At 37.4% G+C, this 22,001-nt stretch overlaps 1 protein-coding gene across 1 annotated transcript in view; it reads left to right on the forward strand.

Moving 5' to 3' along the window:
- LOC120527398 (Golgi phosphoprotein 3-like) overlaps window positions 1-15,132 on the forward strand; it is a 32,697-nt gene extending 17,565 nt beyond the window's left edge. Inside the window, exons 3-5 of the mRNA XM_039750774.1 lie at window positions 2,431-2,562; window positions 9,457-9,571; window positions 12,382-15,132. Coding sequence (XP_039606708.1) covers window positions 2,431-2,562; window positions 9,457-9,571; window positions 12,382-12,809 — 675 coding nt within the window. The 3' untranslated portion in view covers window positions 12,810-15,132. The remainder of the gene's footprint in view (window positions 1-2,430; window positions 2,563-9,456; window positions 9,572-12,381) is intronic.
- Window positions 15,133-22,001: the final 6,869 nt, after the last annotated feature.

Genomic DNA, 22,001 nt, shown 5'->3' on the forward strand with positions numbered 1-22,001 from the left:
TTAGTAATAGAGAGGCATAGTGGTTAAGCCCTAGTGTGTCTCACAGCTTTGGAGACTCGGGTTTGAATTCTGGCCCAAGCATTGTCTGTGTGAGGTTCATGTGTTGTTGGTTTCCTCACACATCCCAAAGATTTAGAGGCAAGTTAATAAGCTCATTTCACAGAACTGAAAATGACACACCGACGGAGTAATCTACTTCCTTTTGGGATGGTGTGTATTCTGTTTCTGTAGAAGTTATCAGTGAAAAGCACTACATCACAAAGTGGTAATGTTGCAGTGGAGGAATTCTTTTATAATTACTGAGGTAATGCTGGTACCTTTCTTATTGCCAGTATGCTAACCTTTTCAGGTAACCTGTGTGTGTGTGTGGTTTTTTTTTTAAATATGTAAAGTTCACTCATATACTTCGACAGATATCAGTATATTGTAATATAGACTAAACAAGGCCACTTAGTTGTAGTGTTATAAAATGACTGTTATTTGATCTAGGTTTTTATTGTCACATTCTTTTAAGAGGTTTTTTTCATGTCTGATGTATGTGAGTTAAGTTCCTGAAATTAAACACACAGACATACAGCATTTAAGCTTATGGTTCATTTTGTTAGTCAGGAAAAATGAATTTAATGACATTGCAGTTACATTACATACTGTACATCTGGCCTTTTATTTCTTTTGACTGTTTAGAGCTCTTATCTTTACTATTTTTCATCAGTGGGAAAACTGATGTTTATGTTTTAAAATTTGAACATAGAAGAATAAAACAAACGTTCTTCAGTCACGATTCTGCCATTGTTTATGTTAAATGGAAGAGATTTTGACCATTAACTCCCCCTAGAAAAAAAAGGACTAATTGGTGCCTCTGAATTGAATCAACATGAGAGAGTGTAAAAGAATGTGAGCCAGTGCACCCTGCTTTGGACTGGCCTTTTGTCTAGGTCTGCACCCTGCCTTGTGGTGAATAGTTCTGGAATCGATTGTGTCTGTTGGTAATGCTAGTTATCCATTGGAAACTACAGGAAACATGTCGAAGTTAAAATGATGCAGGGGTTAAATTATTTTATATGAATGCATAGTTACCCACTAACTCCGCCAGGGCAGAGGTGAGCACAGGCATAGAGGCACAGCTGTCAGTGAACACGCTGCTTGTGTACTGCTAGTATTGCTCTAACACGTGTCTGCAGAAGCACATGCACATAAATTCTTTACAGAAGACTAACTTAGAATATCTCCTTGTTTTATAAGGCATGTGTTTTTTCCTTTTTGTCTTCCAAAAAGTACATTTTCAATATTTAACATTTTATATGCCTACTAAATGTATTTTTGATATGGTTATTATGAAGTAATTCTTGGTCCTAATAACATTGCAACTTAAAACAGAATTTGACATATCCACTAAAATAGGCTTAAACCGTACCCAGTATCATACTTCTGTAATGTTTTACCGGAGGCCCAACATACACTTCTGTCTCATGCTAACAAGAACTGGTTTTGAATTTGTGCATTTAATGCTTAGGCCTGGCCCCTCATACTTTAAAGCAAGTAAAGTATTCTGTTACTGTTAACACTACCAGGAATTTTTTGCATAGAATGATGTTATTTAATAAGTTATTATAAACAAACATTTAAAATTTCAATTGTTTTGGAGTGTGTTTGCCAGTTAAAACTGGTCTAATTTTTTGTTAGTAAAATAGAAAGCAATGGCTTGACCTATTGGTTGATTTCAAGAAGCATCCTTATTCTCTGTTGAGAAAGTAAATTAATTCCATTTATATCACTGCAACAAAAAGCTCTTTCTATGCTGATATTTGTAATATTATAAGCCCAAATGTGAGCCTGGGGCCAAGTCACATGTCTGTAATTCTGACGGTCTCCACTTGCATAAAGCAGCATACAGTATTCTAATTTAAACCTAGTTTTATAGCAGAATTTGTGCATAGTTTATAGGGACTGTAGACACTTTGTAATTGTGAAGGTTTCTTGACTTTTGCCATAATTTAATTTGTGTTGCATGTCAGCTCTGCTTAATTTTCAATTCTTCATTTTGCAGTGCTGTGTGTTTACAGTATCTGTAGGGAAGATTAGTTCACAGAACAAAGACAGTAAAGTGATACAGTAATTGGCAGATCCTGCTTAATTTCTTTCTAATTGTGTTTAGTATTAAAATTAGAGTGGTAGTCCAGATTATTCAGTATGCATTTTAATGTTTCTTGACTAAAAATGTAAACTATCTTACCAGTGACCTGAAACTGTGCAGCTTGTGTCCTCCTGCCTATTGTGAAATATCTTTTAACATTATACTGTTCTCATTTACTTTTTGTTTCTTGCTTTTATTATGTTTTGAACTATGGGAGAGCAAGAACAACCTTCAATTGTATTTTATACCAGATGTGTGGGTGTTTTTTTATTGCTCATTTCTCTTGGTGCTTTCAGGGATACACTTCTTTCTGGAACGACTGCATCTCGTCAGGGCTCCGAGGCTGTATTCTTATTGAGCTCGCCTTCAGGGGAAGGATCCACCTTGAGGCAGCCACGTTAAGAAAGAAAAAAATGTTGGATCGCAAGGTGAGCAAATGCCAATTCTCAGTGCTGCCAGAAGTGATTAACTCAAGTCAAATAAATTTATGTATGTAGGTTTCTTTTCTACCTCACTTTTGAATGTATTTATAAAATAAAACTTTGCTTTGAGTTTATTAGAGATCATTTTCCACATTGCTTGGTATCTCTTGTCAGTTTCAAAGTTTAATTTATGAAATGTGGGTTGTATTTAAGCAAGTTATCCTATTGAGGATGCTTATGAGGAAAACTTCATAAATTTGATATGGGCACTTCGAAAAAAATAGGTGAGAATGTACAGGTCAGAATCTCCAATTTTAGATTCTTTGTACCAATCCAGAATAAGCTTATTAAGAGCACTATTATGGGAGGTATTTTCTGCAAAAAAGAAAATGAAAATGAAAGTTATGAAATGAAAATGCAATCTCTCTTTTGTAATTTCATTTTAAAAGTCTGCACGCAAGAACACTGCACAAATTAAAGTTAAAATGAAATAAGCCCATTTGTGATTTCATTTTCAAAGTCTTCATGCTAGAATGCTGCAAAAATTTTAAATAAAATGAAATAACCACATTTGCCATTTCATTTTCAGCCTGAACAGCAATGAAGCTTAAAAAAAAAAGTAAAATGCATTTTCACTTTGCATCTTTATTTTCAAGTTCTCAACATGCAGATGGCACGTGGGCCAATGGACAGGGCTTTGCAACTCAATTTAACTCAATTCTTTGTCCTTTGTAGTTGTGCAGCCACTTTGATTGATAAAATACTTCTCACTTCGACTGAGTTTAAATTCAAGTGATTTTCATCATCACAGCAACACCGTCTCACAAAATCCAAAGACCTCATATAATTGTAGTTCTAAAGTAATTAGTGTGCTATTTAATTACAAAATTTAACAGGACTGAAATTAGCCTTTACTACCACTTACATTTATTTACACTGAAGTGGAAATAGGACACTTTGTATTTTTGTAGTATTATAGAGTCACAATGGCTGGATTTCCTGCTCATAACATGGTTCTTTGGGTGGCCTCGCTGTCTGTTTAAAAGGACTGCTTGCCTTTTGCTGCACTATTTGATAAGGCCTGTGCAACTGTGCAGAGTTCTTGTAGTATGGGGGTGAAAAAATCTAATTCACATGAATTGAACACAATCGAAATGAGAAATAGTCGTATCGATTGAATTGGATCTACAGCTGCGAAACACAAAGGACTGTGGGAAATTGAGGTACAAAGCCCCATCCATTGATCTTGCACTATCTGCATGTTGCAAACTTGAAAATGAAAATAAGTGGAAAATCATTTTACTTTTCATTTTTGCAGCTACATTGCTGTTCAGGCTGAAAGTGAAATTGCAAATGGGATTATGTCTTTTTGTTTTAAATTTTTGCAGCATTCTTACGCTCCGACTTTGAAAATGAAATTGCGAAAAAGAGATTGCATTTTCATTTTATAATTTTCGTTTTATTTTTTTGCAGGAAATATCTCTTGTACATTATGAGATACAAAGTCTTTGTACTTCATAGAAGAAACATTCCTTCGCCTTGCTTTAGCAGACAATCTTACTGTAGACCCAGGTGCTTTCTGGCAGTGTTGCCAGAACTTAAGTGACTATATTGGACTTGGTAGTCAGAACTAAAATGAAAATCCTGTTCTGTAAGATCAAAATTGGGATGCAACAAATGGAAGGAGTTTTAAATGTAGCTTTTCAAAATTTCCATCCTGGACAATATTTTTATTATGTATTTCAAACTTTTTTTTTTTTTTTTTTTTTGTAGAAAAATTTATTTAGTCTTGCTAAAGCATTCAGGTTGTTGAAAAGTTTTGAGATTTTGCTGCATTACAAATTATATACACACGGTACTTGCACATCTTGTTCCCATGTATATTATTGTAAAACACATGTTCAAAACTATAATGCAAATAGGTATCTTAATATCACAAGTGAGCTGTTCGTAGTTTTTACTTTATCTGTTGAGCCATTATTGTTTTAAGGACTGGGAGCTACCTTCATGTCTAAAAAGTTGCGGTATAAATGGGAGGAAAAAAAAACTGTTTACATACTTTTTCAGACACTTGTGCTCTAGTGATTTCTCATGGGAAACAAATTACTGTAACTGTTTTTCCACTGGACCTCGCCTGTGCATTGTCTGAAGTCCCTGTCATGTTTTCTAGATTGAAAACTTCTGTATGTTCAGTGATCATAAATGATAACATGTAGGGCAGTCTGAATATGGGGATTAAAGGGGGTGGCTGAGCTGGTCAAAACCCCCACCATCCCCCAAAATAACAATGTACACTCTCTCTTCACACACACTTGTAAAAATATGTAAACCCCTCCATATTTAAAAGTTTTTAATAAAGCAACACACACAACTCTTAATTTTAATTACCGTGACATCTAAAACTAGTGGGAGGAGACCTGCATTAATCAAAACTGGAAGCATGTTCACCCCTTACTGATTATATTGTGTCAACATTTATACGCTTAAAGTTACTGTGGAATACAGCATAACTAATCTTGCTTAGGGCTAGGGGTCTTTAAAGCTGGTGGGAAAGGGGCAAACGTAAGCAAAGATACAGACAGATTACTACAGCAGTTGGGAGAAAAGAAATAGAAGAGGGAGTCTGCAAATGTGTCACATGAAGTTCTTTTAAAAGAGTTTGTTGTAAAAACTAGAAAAGGAAGTGGTTGGCAGTCTTTATGACGAATATGTTAGTGTAATGTACTGTTGAATTACCAGAAACTGCAAGCCAGTTCGCGATTTTCAGTTGTCACCTGTATTTACATAATTTTTGGATTTCTGAGGAAATTGGCAGCACACTCCTGTAATTTCCAGTTGCCTTGGTGTCCTCCCCAATGACTCAGTCCAACTAGTCTGTGACTCACTCCGACAAAAGTCAAACCTTTAGTTGTGTGCATGAGAGCTGATAACCAATGAATGCTCATCCAGAAGTATAATTCAAATAAAGCAGTGACAAGGAATAAGGTGCACAGGTGTTGATAGCCATCAGATAGGTGTGCTTCTCTTCTTTTTGTGAAGTCTTTCATTTTACAATACCGTGACAAAATGGATTTAAAGAAAAAAGAAATGAGTTTGTGGCTGAACATACTGTAACTGTTGACCTTTCGTACAGCACCAGCTCCATCAGGCAGCATGCTATTGACCATTAGAAAAAGGAGCCAGCATGACTGTGCTGAAAAATGGGTACGCAGTCACGAAATTTGACATGGCCTGTGGTTTTCAGGCATGTAAATTGACATGATCCAGTGAAAGAGATCAGTGACCGCAGTCTGCAGATTTAACGTACCCTAGAAGTATTGTAATATGACATCGGCTATAGGTAGCCATTTCATCACCTCATCGCTACTCCCAGCTGCAACAACCCCATCACCCTGGATCCTGCCCATCCCTTGAGATGGCCCTGCATAAACAATTTCAAAAACAGACTGAATCAAAGATATTGGGATGATGACTAAATAATGTATATTAGGAGAAAGCTTATATCAAAAATTTTGGGTCCATTCATCTATAGCTCTTTGTGAAGAAAAACTTTCAAATGTTTACCCTACAAGGTTTCCATGTTTTTGTTGAACTCACTTTAAAACATATCTGTTTAAACTAAAAGGTTCAACTCCTTCAATCTCTCTTTATAGTTCATAGTTTTAAGGGCTGGAGTCAGATTAAGTTTTTCAGGACTTTCTCTAGCTTTTTATTTGCTACTCTGTGCAGATTTGTTCTTGAAGTTGTAAAAATGACAAAGTACTTCAGTGAGGGGTCCATTATAAAGCTTAAGCATAACCTCCCTTCACTTGTATTGGACACATTGTGCTAACTAACCGTACATGTTTGGCACCTTAATGGCTTCTGTACCCATCTAAATGTCCACAGTGATGAGTCCATTATGACTCCTAGGCCCTTCTCATAAGTAATACCTACAAGTTTCAGACCCTCTGTGTGTTTAAATTTCCCATTTTATTTCCTATATACAGTTGAGGCCAAAATTATTAGTCCCCCTGGAATCATGAAACATTTTCCTAAACTTCTTCCCAAAGTTTGCAACATTGATGAAACTTGATATAATCAAACATCCACCAGTGCTATTTACTAGCTTTTGATACATTTTGTAATATAAAATATATTTTTAGTCTTGCTTTATATCAAATATAGTAAAAAATGGGGTGGTCAAAAATATTAGCCCCATGTTAATGTTTGCTTTCAAAGCACACCTACACTAATTAACCAATCAGCTTTGAAACCAACACCTGTGCAATCAATTGGCTTCCTAACAACACTCAGTCAGCATAAAAAGACTCCCAAGGAACAGGGCTCATGAACACATGAGAGGGACTACTGTTACTGACCATGCCAAAGACAAAGGAAATCAGTCTGGAGCTCAGAAAGAAGATAGTAGAGGCTCATGATAAGGGGCAAGGCTACACTGCCATTTCCAAGCGATTCACAGTGTCTAGAACGGCTGTACGTTGCATCATTGCCAAGTACAAGGAGACAAATTCTGTTAGAAACAAACCTGGCTGTGGCCGTAAGCGCAAAATTTCAAGAACTCTGGAGAGAAAAATTGTCAGAGATGTCAGCAAGAAACCCCGGACTTCTGCCAAGATGATTGTTGCTGACCTGGCCTCTTCTGGAGTTGATGTTTCAAGGAACACAGTTGTGAGGGCTCTTCACCGTGGTGGGCTTCACGGCCATCGTCCCAGAAGAACCCCTTTACTCAACGAGTGGCACATCACAGCCCGACTGAGGTTTGCCCGTGAACATTTGAAATGTAAAGATGATTTTTGGAAGTCTGTGCTTTGGTCTGATGAGACTAAACTGGAACTGTTTGGGCACATGGATGTTGCTTATGTTTGGCGAAGAAAGGGACAGGTCTTCAACCCTAGGAGCACAGTTGCCACAGTTAAACATGGTAGTGGGAGCATCATGCTGTGGGGCTGTTTTGCAGCCTCATGCACAGGCAGCGTTGTTCGGGTGCATGGCATCATGAAAAAAGAAAATTATGTTGACATTCTGAGGGAGAATATGCAGAAATCTGCTTGTAGTCTAGGCTTAGGTCGTTGCTGGGTCTTCCAACAAGACAATGACCCAAAGCATATATCAAAATTAGTTCAACAGTTTTTCAAGGATACCAAAACCAAGATCTTGGAGTGGCCCGCACAGAGCCCAATTCTCAATCCCATTGAGAATCTGTGGCGAATGCTCAAAGTGAATGTCCATGCTCGGAAACCATGCAATTTGGACCAGCTAGAACAATTTGCAATGGAGGAATGGACCAAAATCCCTCAGGAGACCTGTGCTAATCTAGTAAAGACCTACTCTAATAGATTGTTGTCAGTTGTGGCTCAAAAAGGGTACAGTATTGACTATTAATGGGCATGGGGCTAATAATTTTGGATGTCTCATTTTTGCCCTTTCTTGTTTCCACTCAGTGTGTCAATAAAATATCCAAACTACAATTAGTGGACCTTGTTATTTTGGACACAGTTACGCTTTAAAAAAACAAACATTTGTTGTTAATGGTCATTTTCATATTGGAATCTGGAGTGTTGCCTAATTTCATAAGGGGGCCTAATAAGTTTGGCCACAACTGTATGATACTTTTACATTTACGTATATTCAATTTTCTTTACCACAAACATACCCTGGTCCAAATTCTGTCCTGGTCAATCTATAATAATTTTTACAGACTATTTAGAAGTTACTAGAAAGCAGGAGTGCAAAAATGATACTTTCCGGGTAAAGATGGTTCTTTGAGAAGCTCTTCTTGTATAATGGAACTTTCCAGCTTTTCTGCCACTTTCTTGAAACTTGGAAAGTTTTTGTTTTAAAATTATTGAATTTCTGTTGTTTTTTTAAAATAAATTTTCATAATATAATTTGCTGAAATTTTCTATTATACTGTACAACTCCTAAAACCTAGGCTCTTTTAACAAGTTTTAGAAAATCCTTTATTTTACAAAAAGCTGTTGCCTAAGAGAACCTTCCAGATTTTTCTGTTGCACTGAGGGAACTCCTAGAAAACTATTAAATATTTTATCCAGTCTTTATGTATTATCCAAATGTATTCTTTCTCCCATTGAATCAGAAATACCCTTTATCACACTGAACTAAAATATTTATGAACTTGCAGGTTTCAAAAGCATTCAGTCTTCTCCCATAATCTTCTATTCCTTTTAGAAAAAAAAAGTTTTTCTTTTTGTTTCTTTTACCAGTTGCAAGAACATTGTCCTCGTATCCCTTTGATTTGTTGGAGTTGGTCCATTATACACCTACACATACACATCTATTTGTGTTTCTCCACTTTCTCTAAGGTTTCTTGTTGAAACCTTGCAACCAATGTAACAATTAGTCTTGATGACCTGTATCCTATTTTGCTACTACTGTGTATTTTTTTTTTTTTGAATTGAGGACATACTTGCATATCTGTAAGTTTGCACAAAAAGGAGAACAGGGCTGTGTGATTATTTATATTTATTTATTTATTTTTTTTTTGCATGTAGAAGATTTTCTACGTGTTGACATTCCCATCCACTTGCTGTATAGGTTTAATAGAGTATTTACACAGTGCTTTAACATTCTCAAACTGGTTAGTCCAGTTTAGGGTTGTGAGGGCTGAAACGTATCCCAGCAGCACAATTTTTTTATGCAAAGACATTCCCGAGCAGGATATTAGTCCTTGTGGCATCCAATCATGGACATACCCACACCTTTACTTCCATAGGGGCGAATTTGAATCCTCACCAATTCTAACTCTGAAGATGGGCTCTGCTGACTGAAAGAAATAGTCAGTTGTTCATGTGTGAGATTTGCTTTTCAGCTTAGCTTGACAAAAAGATTGCTCTTTTTTTTTTTTTTTAATACTCTCTTAATTCTTTATTTCTTCAGGTTTTATTAAAGTCAGATGCCCCAACAGGAGATGTTCTTCTGGATGAAGCTCTCAAGCACATCAAAGCTACCAATCCTCCTGAGAATGTGCAAAGTTGGATTGAGTTTCTCACAGGTAAGATGATGGACCAAAAAGTCCATACTCGGCCATTAAATAGGAACTACAAAAGTAATGGATGCATCATTCATTTTCACGGGTCATGTTTTTAGATACAAGATTTTTGCCATTTCAGTGTAAAAAGATGGATGTAAGCATGGTTTCAAAATTTTACAAACCGAAATTCAGAAAAATAAACATGTCTGTTAGCTTTACATTATCTGTCTGATAGGCCATATAGTGCAGTCATTATTAGCTGTCTTAATTCAAACTCAAGTAGAAGTCTCTTTCAAAATGCTTCAGTGTCTCTTAGCACCAAATATCATCACCACCATTCAAGAAGATGATCTCTATTTGATGTAACAATTAGCTAGAGCTAAAGAGGAAGACTTTTTATTATTGGTTCTCCTCTTGTGCATTAAGGACCACTCAGCCAAATCTTTCAATACTGTTAACAAACAAGCAGAAAGAAAGCCAGTGGATTCTTAATGATAGGACTTGCCCGGTATGTTCAGAATTCTAGCAGCTGGCATCATGTCATAGGTTTAATTTGCCAAAATAAAATATACCCAGGTGAAATATTATTTCATTCCAACTAAAATTAATCTTATTAATAAGATTTATTTTAATAGACATCTGCAGGCTTAACTATTAAACCGGTGGCACATTACACGACTTCTAGATGGGGAGGATGTCAAACTTGATAACTGTTAATGCTGATCTCATTGCCCGAGGATGTCAGATTACACAACGATCTATTGCAGGATATTAGATAACAGCATGATAACTTTGCAGCACCATTTCACTTTTCCAAAGCATAATAAGCTCACCCGTTTGTCAAAGCCAGTAATGTGCTGTCTGACAGAGCTGGTGATGCACAAATGCTTTACAGATACAATCAATTCAGCTACAATCTTTGCTGCTGTTTTTAGACATTGTTTCAGTATCCAAGGCTGAAGACATCAGACAGATGTGCCTGTGTTCAGTTTGTGAGTTCAAAAAACGTCCACATTGCTTATTCCTTATAGCTGCATTATATGTATTGTCCTACACACACATAAGCCCACCCCAATGAATTGAGACAAAATCACACCTAACTGAACCGAGTCGCTAGATATGTCGTGCCACATGAATGCCCTGTGACTGCCTCCACTTTGCTAAGATTACGTAAATGAAGTCTGTGAATGAAAATCACTGGAAAAGACATGCAATGTGCCTGTAGTTTTGAACGTTTCATTCTTGGTAATCATTAGCCTAAGTTGCTTACACAGTTACGCAATAATTTAAATTTCCCTGAAATATGTGTCTTAATATGTAAGTAAAAATTGATTTTTTCCAGATGAGCTTTGTAATTTCTCTATAATATCAATCATAATTGTTTTCATTAAAAAAACTAAGTTTTGAAACCCTGAGAACATGTTTTTAATAATTTGGAAAGACTTGTGTCTACTGTAAAATATTTTGTGGACATTAAATTTAGGTTAAATTGACTGACTCTTATGAAATTTTGTAGACAGCTTGCAATTGTTAATCTTAAGAGCTGATTAGGTTTTGGATGAATTACAACTGCTCACCTTTTTTAGGGTTCAGAGTATTTAAAGCCCATACCAACAACAGACACAACACTGCATGATGGGGCAGGTTTCTGCTACTTCTCTAATATTTAATTTACTACACTGTATTTCTTAATCCTTTTAAAAATGTTTTATACTAAGCTCCTGTGTATTCACATACATAGAAGCCTTATGTTCTTAAAGTGTTGCCTTTTGTATTTTTATAATTATACTATAGACCATAGGTATTAACTGTTTATTTTTTATTTACAAAATGAATTTTAGTAGGCTTATTGTTCAGTGACTGTAACAATACTAAAATAAATAAAATTTCCTTAACATTCATTCTTTAACTAATAAAATATGTACAAAAATATGTACAGTGCATCCAAAAAGTATTCACAGCACATCACTTTTTCCACATTTTGTTGTGTTACAGCCATATTAAGAAATGGATTAAATTCATTTTTTTTCCTCAGAATTCTACACACAACACCCCATAATGACAACGTGAAAAACGTTTACTTGAGGTTTTTGCAAATTTTATTATTATTTATTATCCTTCTTTATCTTTTTCTAGTTAAAAATGTAAGCTTGCTGCACTTAAAACAATCTTGCTGTCCAAACTGAAACGGTGTCTATTTTAATTTAAACGACAAAAGTAGTTTTTCTTGCCGTTTGTCAGACTTCTCGGATACCGGAGCATCCCTTGCATCTAGTTTGGGAGAAAGTCTCCAATGCAGCAAGTTTGCTGCAAAAAAAAATGTATAATTAGCCAATTTATCGATCATAGATAAAGTGTTTTTTAGTAAAAATCGGCCAATTTACATAAGCGGCCACCCAATCGGAGCATCCCTACTAGCAAGTTACTGGCTTTCAGCTATTGGCTCCTTGGATAATGCTGGTACTGTTTATTTGTAACTTTTGCAGTCTTGTGTTATCTGCATCCTGGATTAATGGTGGCTCCACCAGTTCAGCTGAAATGTGGACTACTGCTGCTCAGTTGTTTTGGTGTTATGGGAGTAGGGACAATTTTATTTTATTATTTTTTTTGGTATTTGTTTACTGTTGAACATTTGATTACTTGTTTAATTTTAGGGCATGCCAAACTGAATTTTCTCTGCGAACAGAACCCATAACAGACTCTGAAAACATTCACTGTGAAAAGTATGCAGTGATAAAAGTAAATTTTACAATCCAGAATATGAATTTATTTGTGAAAATCTTGTTAAAAACCAATGATTTAAAGTTTGTTTCCCCCCATTCTCTCTACAGGTGAAACGTGGAACCCTCTGAAGTTACATTATCAGTTGCGTAATGTTCGAGAAAGGCTAGCAAAGAATTTAGTGGAGAAAGGCATTCTGACCACAGAGAAGCAGAACTTCCTTCTGTTTGACATGACTACTCACCCAGTCACCAATACAACCGAAAAGCAACGTCTTGTGAAAAGGTTACAAGACAGCCTGCTGGAGCGCTGGGTGAATGACCCTCATCGCATGGACAGACGTTTGCTGGCTCTTATTGTCTTGGCTAATGCTTCTGATGTGCTGGAAAACATCTTTTCAAATCTTGCTGATGACAAATATGAAGTAGCAGTAACCCGCTCGCGGGAACTGTTGGATAGCAATCCTGATGAAGAGGGCAACAAGAATGTGGGTACAGAAATGATCTGGGCTGTTTTGGCAGCATTTAATCAATCTTGACTTTCCTTAAAATAAACCAAAGACTGTTGTGTTCACACTTTAGTTCCAGGAAGTGTAGACATTGGCTGCTTATTTAAAACAGAAGATGCAGCCCTTGAATGCTTAGGGGTGTAGCACAATATGGTGCTGGGTGTGCTCTGGAAAGCCTTAAATTGTACCCGTCTTAAAATTTGCCTTTCAACTCGGCCTCTTTGTCTGTCTGTTTTATTTTTTTTTTTTGCCATGCTTATGTTATTTCAAATTATTTAAACTACCAAACATTTAAAACTATATGACCATTTTAATTGCACTTTAACATACGGAATTATTTAGAGAAAATGAAAGGAAGCTTGAGGTATAAAAGCATTGTAGAAAATTTAGCTTCTATGTTAAAAGCTACTTGTTTCTGTTTATTGTAAATAATTTTGTTTCTTTAGACCAAAACACAAACTTGAAGCAAATTTCTCTAGTAAATATTCTTTAAAGGCCAAAAAAAAGCCAAGTGTGAAAACAAATATTGATGTAAATGTGGTGCATCCTTTGGGATTTGGCTAAATATAAATTCCACTCCTCAAGTCTTTGTCAACTCGCCTTGACCTCTTTTCACACGTGTCCGTTTTGTCTTCTGCATTAAATTATGAGAAGGGCTCAAATTATTTCACCTAACACGACCTGATGAAGGAACTGTGGCCCACTGATCTAAAGCTGGTACCCACACGTTGCTATTTGAGTGTTCATATGTTAGACTTGAAAGTAACTGCCTTTGCGTTTTAATTAAGACTACTAACTAGCTCAGGGTGGACACTGGTGAGCCTATTTGTTTGGCCTGATTCGACATTAGGTCAGTTTGTCATTTAGTAAGATGCATTCCTGTTTTTCTGATTTGCGTATGCGGATTACATTACTAATATATTTTATTCATCTCTAATGACCAGGAAATGCATGTGTCAAGTTAATCTGAGTGTAACATGAAGTAGGATTTGCAACCAGTTACATGACCAAAGTAGCCTTTTGAACTTCAGACCCCCTCTCCATCTGAATTGACAAGTACTAGTAGCGGTTATATAATATATAAAATGATTTCCCTTGATTTATTTAAGTTGTTCTTTGATCATAAAAATATGGGCATATCTGAGCCTTTATATGAAAGATTCACATGTGTTACCCTTTTCCAAATGTTGTTGGCCTGCTAGATAAACATTATGATGCCTGACACACACACAAGTTTGGGTTGTAAAGCAGTTAATGGATACAAAGACCTGCGCGTCAACTTGACTAACTGTTCTAAATTGACCCAGGGGGTGAATAAGTGAGTGCCCCGCGTGGACTGGCACCTCATCCAGGAATGCAATGCTGCTGGCTGAGGCTTTGCCCCCCTGTGGGGAGAGGGTTTATCTTACAGTAAATACAAAGGGGTCAAGTGGTGCAAGACAAACTTAAATGAAGTATTTTAATACGTTTCCTTGTGTTCATTTTTTACTTTTTACTCTACCATTCTGCTTGAAAGCACTTAGTTCAGCAGTTTAACTAAGGTACAACTTCTGTTTAGTATTTTAAATCTGAAATACCCAAATGGGAAAGTAGCCCCGCGTCACACCCTCAGGCTCCAATACACCACAAGTGTCACGCTGTCATGCGCCACTCTAAACCTGCTGTCTGAAGATTTGCCTAAGCAATTTTTTCCCCCCAAATGTCATTTTAATTATTTGCCATGTTGTCTTAAATAAACTTAAAATGAATACGTATATGTTTTATATCTGTACTCTTCTATTTTTTGAACTTTTTTTTTTTTTTTTTACAAAATAATATAAAGTAGAATTTGAACTAAATCGTATATAGTATCATATAAGCAAACATCTGTAAATGTATTTAGATATTGAAGTCACATACTGACGTATATGAACAGGTTGGTCAAAATTGGGGGAATATAACTTCTTAATCTGTTGGAAATATTTGAAATGGTATATAATTGAGGTTTAGAATTGATTATTTTTTCAATGCAGAATTCTTTTATTTCAGATGTGAAGGCCGTTACAGTACGTATCATAACTGTCACGTGAACTGAATGTATGATAAAGAATATGGAAGGAGATGCGCATGTTTTAGTAAGCAAACTGTTCCATGTTGTGTTGCTGAAGTGTGACTGAATATTTCATTCAGAATGTCGCTGTGTTTTACTACCTCAGAGCAGAGTCTCACAGTACAACCGGTTATGTGAGCAGCACTTGCCGAGTCCCAAACATGTTCCCCCAGATATTGAGGCTACAGGTTTGTTTTAAAAAAAAAAAAATGTGTGGTGATACGTAATGAAAATAAAAGAATTTGTGACATTTAAATGATTACATCTATGTGTGTATTTAAAGTAGTCCTGTTTTGTTGTCTGCTAGACTTGAATTGAACAGAATTTTTAGAACTGGCTTTCTTTTCTTGCTTTTTTGTTTTTTAAGCAGTCGAATGTTTTAATTTTATGACCATTATTTTGTACACTTTTTGCAGCCTTAATTGTTTTGGCATCAGTATCGTGTACACCTAATGGGCGAATCTCAACATGTCTGTAGTCAGCTCAGCTTATCAAATTAAGCAAGGCGTGTTTGCTTTGTGGATCGTCCCCCAGGTCTTGGTGGCTTTGAAAATGACCACAGCATATTTATGTACGCTGAACAATTCTACTTATTATAAAATAAGTTGGTTATTGATAGTTTTTCAAGCAAGTCCACAATGTCTTGTGCCAATATGTCAATTAATATTACATGTGCAGCCTTCAATAGAACTCTGGAGACTACATTGGAGCCAGTAGAAATTGATGAGGAACAATAAATAATGACTGCTTGCTTATATTTGTTGTATCCTGCAGGGGGTGCTAGCTCCCTTGTTGGAGTGAGTTCTTTTGTAATTGTGGCATGTTACATAACCCGAATCTATATAGATATGATATAAAAAGGCGATGGATACCCCTCCCTCAGTGATACGGCGGTAAGAAATCACATAGGAGAAAAAACTTGGCTTTCTTTAATGATGGTTTATGCAGCATAACAGGTGAGGAAGCCATGACAAGACCTTCGGGTAATGGGAGCCTGATGTATAGAGTCTTGTCATTTTCGTCACTGCGTTGGGAGGATTTTCAGGATCAGGTGACGTTCTCTTCCATCCGTCCGTCGGTTTCAAAGGTGCGCCAGGCAATGTTCCAAGGCTTTATACTCTTTCTCCATTTGCAGGCCCCTGCTTAGGTGAATAATACAATTCCAAACAAGGCAAAGAGAGGATACAGTTTCATGCCGAGTGTGACACACACAAATAGTGCACGTTGCCCATTTCGCAGTTGTCCTTAACTTGTCTTGTCTTAAAAAGCTTGTCTAGCAGTTCTTATATGGTGAACCCCTGTGTGCTGAATATGGCTTTGTGTTAGCTGTACGTGTAGAAAGAAAAGTCGATGTAAAATATTTGCACAGAGCACAGTGCCATATTAAACTTGCATTCTGATTACATTTGTACAAGTGTATTTGAAGTGGATCAGCTTGGTCAGTGCTGCACCTACGGGAGACGGTTCAAATTCCAAGCGGTGCCTGACTGTGTGGCGTTTGTGCCATTTCTCCATGTTTTACCAAAGTACTTTTGGTATTTAATTAAATAACATGCATGTAAAGTTGACTGGCTACTCAAGTTGTGAAAGGTTGTGTCCTAAATTGAACTGGTGCCTCATCCACAGTTGATTCTGGCCTTGCGTCCACTTCTGCTGTAACAGACTTTGACTCCCCACCGCCCCACAGAAAGTGTGAGAAATGGAAAAACAATCTGCTAAGCTGCAATCGGGCACAATAAAGGAACTGATTTGTAAAATAATAATCAAAAGTGTTCATTAATCCTAAATTAGCCTGTGTGTGCACGCACTGTGATGGGCTGCTCACTGCCTGGTGATTGCTGTGCCTCACGACGGACGGATTAGAGTGACAAGTATAACATTACCAGCAGAAGGATGAAGACCAAGGATCTGACCTAAGCTGTGCTAAGAAAGACGGCAGTTTTTATTTTTATGTGTTTAGAAATGAATGGCTTTGATGTTAAAAATTAAAAAAAGGACAAGCAGAACACACCCTGCATGGCTTGAACACCGGCATCTGTTGCTGACCAGTAGAGTGGGAGGCTGGCAAACCATTGAAAAAGATTTTCTACACGTAGATATTTGTTCTTTTTGCAGCAGATTTCAATCTGAGCATCATCCTACTGGCATCCTTCTCGTGGAGGTGAAGGAGCACAGACTTGCAGCACCTGGCAAGAGGACCACTGCACACACCATAAAAACGTATTCTTCCAGGTAAGTAATTACATTGAGCATATGACGGAATTGTAAAAAATAGTTAAAGAGGACAAGGCGGAGGTTTCACATAAATATTAGAATATCATATACAGTGGTGTGAAAAACTATTTGCCCCCTTCCTGATTTCTTATTCTTTTGCATGTTTGTCACACAAAATGTTTCTGATCATCAAACACATTTAACCATTAGTCAAATATAACACAAGTAAACACAAAATGCAGTTTTTAAATGATGGTTTTTATTATTTAGGGAGAAAAAAAAATCCAAACCTACATGGCCCTGTGTGAAAAAGTAATTGCCCCCTAAACCTAATAACTGGTTGGGCCACCTTTAGCAGCAATAACTGCAATCAAGCGTTTGTGATAACTTGCAATGAGTCTTTTACAGCACTCTGGAAGAATTTTGGCCCACTCATCTTTGCAGAATTGTTGTAATTCAGCTTTATTTGAGGGTTTTCTAGCATGAACCGCCTTTTTAAGGTCATGCCATAGCATCTCAATTGGATTCAGGTCAGGACTTTGACTAGGCCACTCCAAAGTCTTCATTTTGTTTTTCTTCAGCCATTCAGCGGTGGATTTGCTGGTGTGTTTTGGGTCATTGTCCTGTTGCAGCACCCAAGATCGCTTCAGTGTGAGTTGACGAACAGATGGCCGGACATTCTCCTTCAGGATTTTTTGGTAGACAGTAGAATTCATGGTTCCATCTATCACAGCAAGCCTTCCAGGTCCTGAAGCAGCAAAACAACCCCAGACCATCACACTACCACCACCATATTTTACTGTTGGTATGATGTTCTTTTTCTGAAATGCTGTGTTCCTTTTACGCCAGATGTAACGGGACATTTGCCTTCCAAAAGTTCAACTTTTGTCTCATCAGTCCACAAGGTATTTTCCCAAAAGTCTTGGCAATCATTGAGATGTTTCTTAGCAAAATTGAGACGAGCCCTGATGTTCTTTTTGCTTAACAGTGGTTTGCGTCTTGGAAATCTGCCATGCAGGCCGTTTTTGCCCAGTCTCTTTCTTATGGTGGAGTCGTGAACACTGACCTTAATTGAGGCAAGTGAGGCCTGCAGTTCTTTAGACGTTGTCCTGGGGTCTTTTGTGACCTCTCGGATGAGTCGTCTCTGCGCTTTGGGGTAATTTTGGTTGGCGGTCACTCCTGGGAAGGTTCACCACTGTTCCATGTTTTTGCCATTTGTGGATAATGGCTCTCACTGTGGTTCGCTGGAGTCCCAAAGCTTTAGAAATGGCTTTATAACCTTTACCAGACTGATAGATCTCAATTACTTCTGTTCTCATTTGTTCCTGAATTTCTTTGGATCTTGGCATGATGTCTAGCTTTTGAGGTGCTTTTGGTTTACTTCTCTGTGTCAGGCAGCTCCTATTGAAGTGATTTCTTGATTGAAACAGGTGTGGCAGTAATCAGGCCTGGGGGTGGCTACGGAAATTGAACTCAGGTGTGATACACCACAGTTAGGTGATTTTTGAACAAGGGGGCAATTACTTTTTCACGCAGGGCCATGTAGGTTTGGATTTTTTTTTCTCCCTAAATAATAAAAACCATCATTTAAAAACTGCATTTTGTGTTTACTTGTGTTATATTTGACTAATGGTTAAATGTGTTTGATGATCAGAAACATTTTGTGTGACAAACATGCAAAAGAATAAGAAATCAGGAAGGGGGCAAATAGTTTTTCACACCACTGTATATAAAAGTCAGTGTGTGTGTGTTCCAACATCACTTCCGAATGACTGGAGCAAGATTTTCATGAAATTTGGTACACATGTCCCTCATTGGTCAACTAAAAGTACTGTTGGGTACAATCAACCCTAACCCACTTGTATGCATGTTATCATGCTGTTGACACTCGGAACGACCACCAGAGGGCGAACTGGAGGTGACTGCCAGCATTCTTTGTCCCTGTTGCTTTTGAAACTAAATAAAGTTGGTCGTTCTGAGCGTCAGCTGGATGACAAAATACATACAATACTGCAAGACAAGCACATTAGTAAGTCTTCATTTTTTTTTTAATTCTATTTTTCTCAAACAAACAAACAAAAAAAAAATTTCCTCCCGGGCAACGTCGGGTATTTCAGCTAGTAAGTTAAATTCCTGAGGGGTGCTTATTGCTAATTTAGCACAAGCATCTGGTGAGACTGAGACCCACTGGTCCTTAATGCAGAAACGCCACTGCTGATTACAACATTGGCTATTGAGTGTTAATAATACTTCACTTTAGGCTGCAGTGCTTTATTGCAATATGAACTTTATTTATAAAAGAACCTCACAAAGATCAAACCCGATAGATTTTGTTTTTTTAACTCCCTAGCTGCCCAGACATGTATAAAGTACAAATGAGTACAATTCCCCCTATTTTAAAAGCCTTCACCAACAAACCCTGTAACCTCAATTGATACTACCATATGCAGGCTTAACATCAAGCATCAAAGTAAATAATAATACATTTTATTTATATAGCGCCTTTCCCATGCTCAAGGCACTTACAGAATATAAGAAAGAATGGCAGGGTATACAGTATATAGCATTGTACAAACCAGATATATAAATAAAGAAGATTAAGACAGTAAATTCAGAGAAAAGCCTAACAGACAACATAATTGATGGTCTTGCGCGCACACACACACACAGGTTACATTACCATCTTGAGACAGAGGTAAACTGAGAGAAGGGAAATAAAGTCAAGTCGAGCTAAAAGCCTTCCTGAACAGATGAGTTTTAAATTGTTTTTTAAAAGAATTCATGGAGTCAGCTGACCTGATTAATTTCGGTAGGTCATTCCAGAGTCTGGGCGCTATACAGCTGAAGGCCCTGTCACCCATGGAGTGAAGATTAGTGTGGGGCACAACAAGATTGCCAGAATCGGAGGACCTTAGTGGGTGGACAGGCACATAGTGATGGAGAAGGTCACTGATGTAGTTTGGCACAAGATTGTTTAAGGCATTGTCGGTTATTAGTAGGATTTTATATTCGATTCTGTAAGACACAGGGAGCCAGTGAAGACAGAGCAGGATGGGTGTGATGTGCTTGCTGCTGCTGGTTCAAGTAAGGACTCTTGCAGCCGAGTTTTGAATAAGCTGGAGCTGTGATATAAGATTAGAAGGGCCACCTGCCAACAGCGAGTTACAATAATCGATGCGGGATGTGATAAAAGCATGGACAAGTTTCTCAGCATTAGAAAAGGAGAGGAAGGAGCGAACACGGGATATGTTACGGAGGTGAAAGTAAGAAAGTTTCTTAATGTGATTTATGTGGGTGGAGTAAGAAAGGGAGGAATCAAAAATGACACCAAGATTCTTTGCAGTAGAGGCAGGTCTGATGAGATCACCACCAAGATTGACTGGGAAGGAGCTCATTTTATTAAGTTGCACTTTAGTCCCAATTTGCAGGAGTTCAGTTTTGTTGCAGTTGAATTTTAAAGGGTTCTGCTCCATCCAGGTTTTAATTTCACTAAGGCAGGTCGTGAGCTGAGAAAGCTCTGATGAAGTTCCATTTTTAACATTGAAGTAGAGTTGAGTATCATCTGCATAAAAATGATAACCCAGCCCATAGCTATGAATAATATGGCCAAGGGGAAGCATATAAATACAGAAGAGAAGAGGGCCGAGGACAGAGCCTTAAGGAACTCCTTGTGTGACTGGCGCTGAGCTGGATCTGCTGTTGCCAAGACCAACAAACTTAATATGATGGTTTGTCCAGAGTCTGCTGCCATAAGCAAATCATTGGTTACCCGTAGCAGAGCAGTTTCACAAAGGGTTCCATCAAATTATTAGTGGTTGAGTAATTGGTGAGCTGGGAGGCTACAACACACTCAAGAGCTTTTAATAGGAAAGGTAAGTAGGAAATAGGCCGGAAATTGTTAAGATTGTCAGCATCAAGACCAGACATTTTTAACATTGGGGGTTACAGAAGCGATTTTAAAAGTGAGCGGTGCAGAGCCAGAGTCAAGGGATGAGTTTATTATTGTTGTAACAGTCAGGATTATGGCATGAAGGCAGGATGTAAGTAGTGTGCTGGGGATGGGGTCCAGTACACAAGTAGTCGGACTCATCTTACAAAGCAGGTTATTAACAGACGCAGATGTGACTGGTGAGAACTTAGAGAAGGAGCTGGATGGAGTGGGAAAACAGGGAGAGATATAAACAGATGATGTATTTGTTAGTTGAATTATTTAGATCTTTAATTTTGTATAAATGTATAATACGAAACAATAAATTACAAAACAATCAATATCCATATAAACCACAATCAACGTTACACCATACATACAATGGGAAAGTATCAGTAAGTAGCCAGCTACTGACTTTACGTTAAAATCCTATAACTTCATGTATTAATATATATTTTTTATCAATCCAAAGATCAGCGTCTGAGCGGAATCCGTCTCTCCAGCTCAGTCACTGTCTTGTGCCCCCGATCGACGGCCATCCATGGAGGCTCGCCCAGTGTCAGCTCCAGCCTGCATTTTCTCTTGTTCTGATCGTTGATGCATTTGGCAGAGAAGCATCCGGAATGGAGTGTGTCTAAATGAGGGCAGGATTAAACATTTAACTCCACCTGTAATTGAGAGACATCTCTGCTCAGTGTTTGGGTCCTTTTGAGCTCTATGCTAGACGGGAAGGAGCAGGGCAGTCGCCCGAGGCCCCATCATTCAAGGTTTTTTTTTTTTTTTGTTTTTTTTTTTAAGATCGACGCAAGCTACGTATCTGTACTATGAAGTTTAATGCTAAGCTTACTGCCCTGAACACCAACAAAAATACAGAAAGTACAACAAAATTAAAAAAAACACATACAAACAATTGAAAACACAAATTAAAATAAATGAAAATAGCAAATAAAAAATGGAAAACACAAATTAAAATAATTGAAAATAGCAAATA

The sequence above is a fragment of the Polypterus senegalus genome, chromosome 1, assembly GCF_016835505.1.
Source record: "Polypterus senegalus isolate Bchr_013 chromosome 1, ASM1683550v1, whole genome shotgun sequence".
Taxonomy (NCBI): Eukaryota; Metazoa; Chordata; class Cladistia; order Polypteriformes; family Polypteridae; genus Polypterus; species Polypterus senegalus.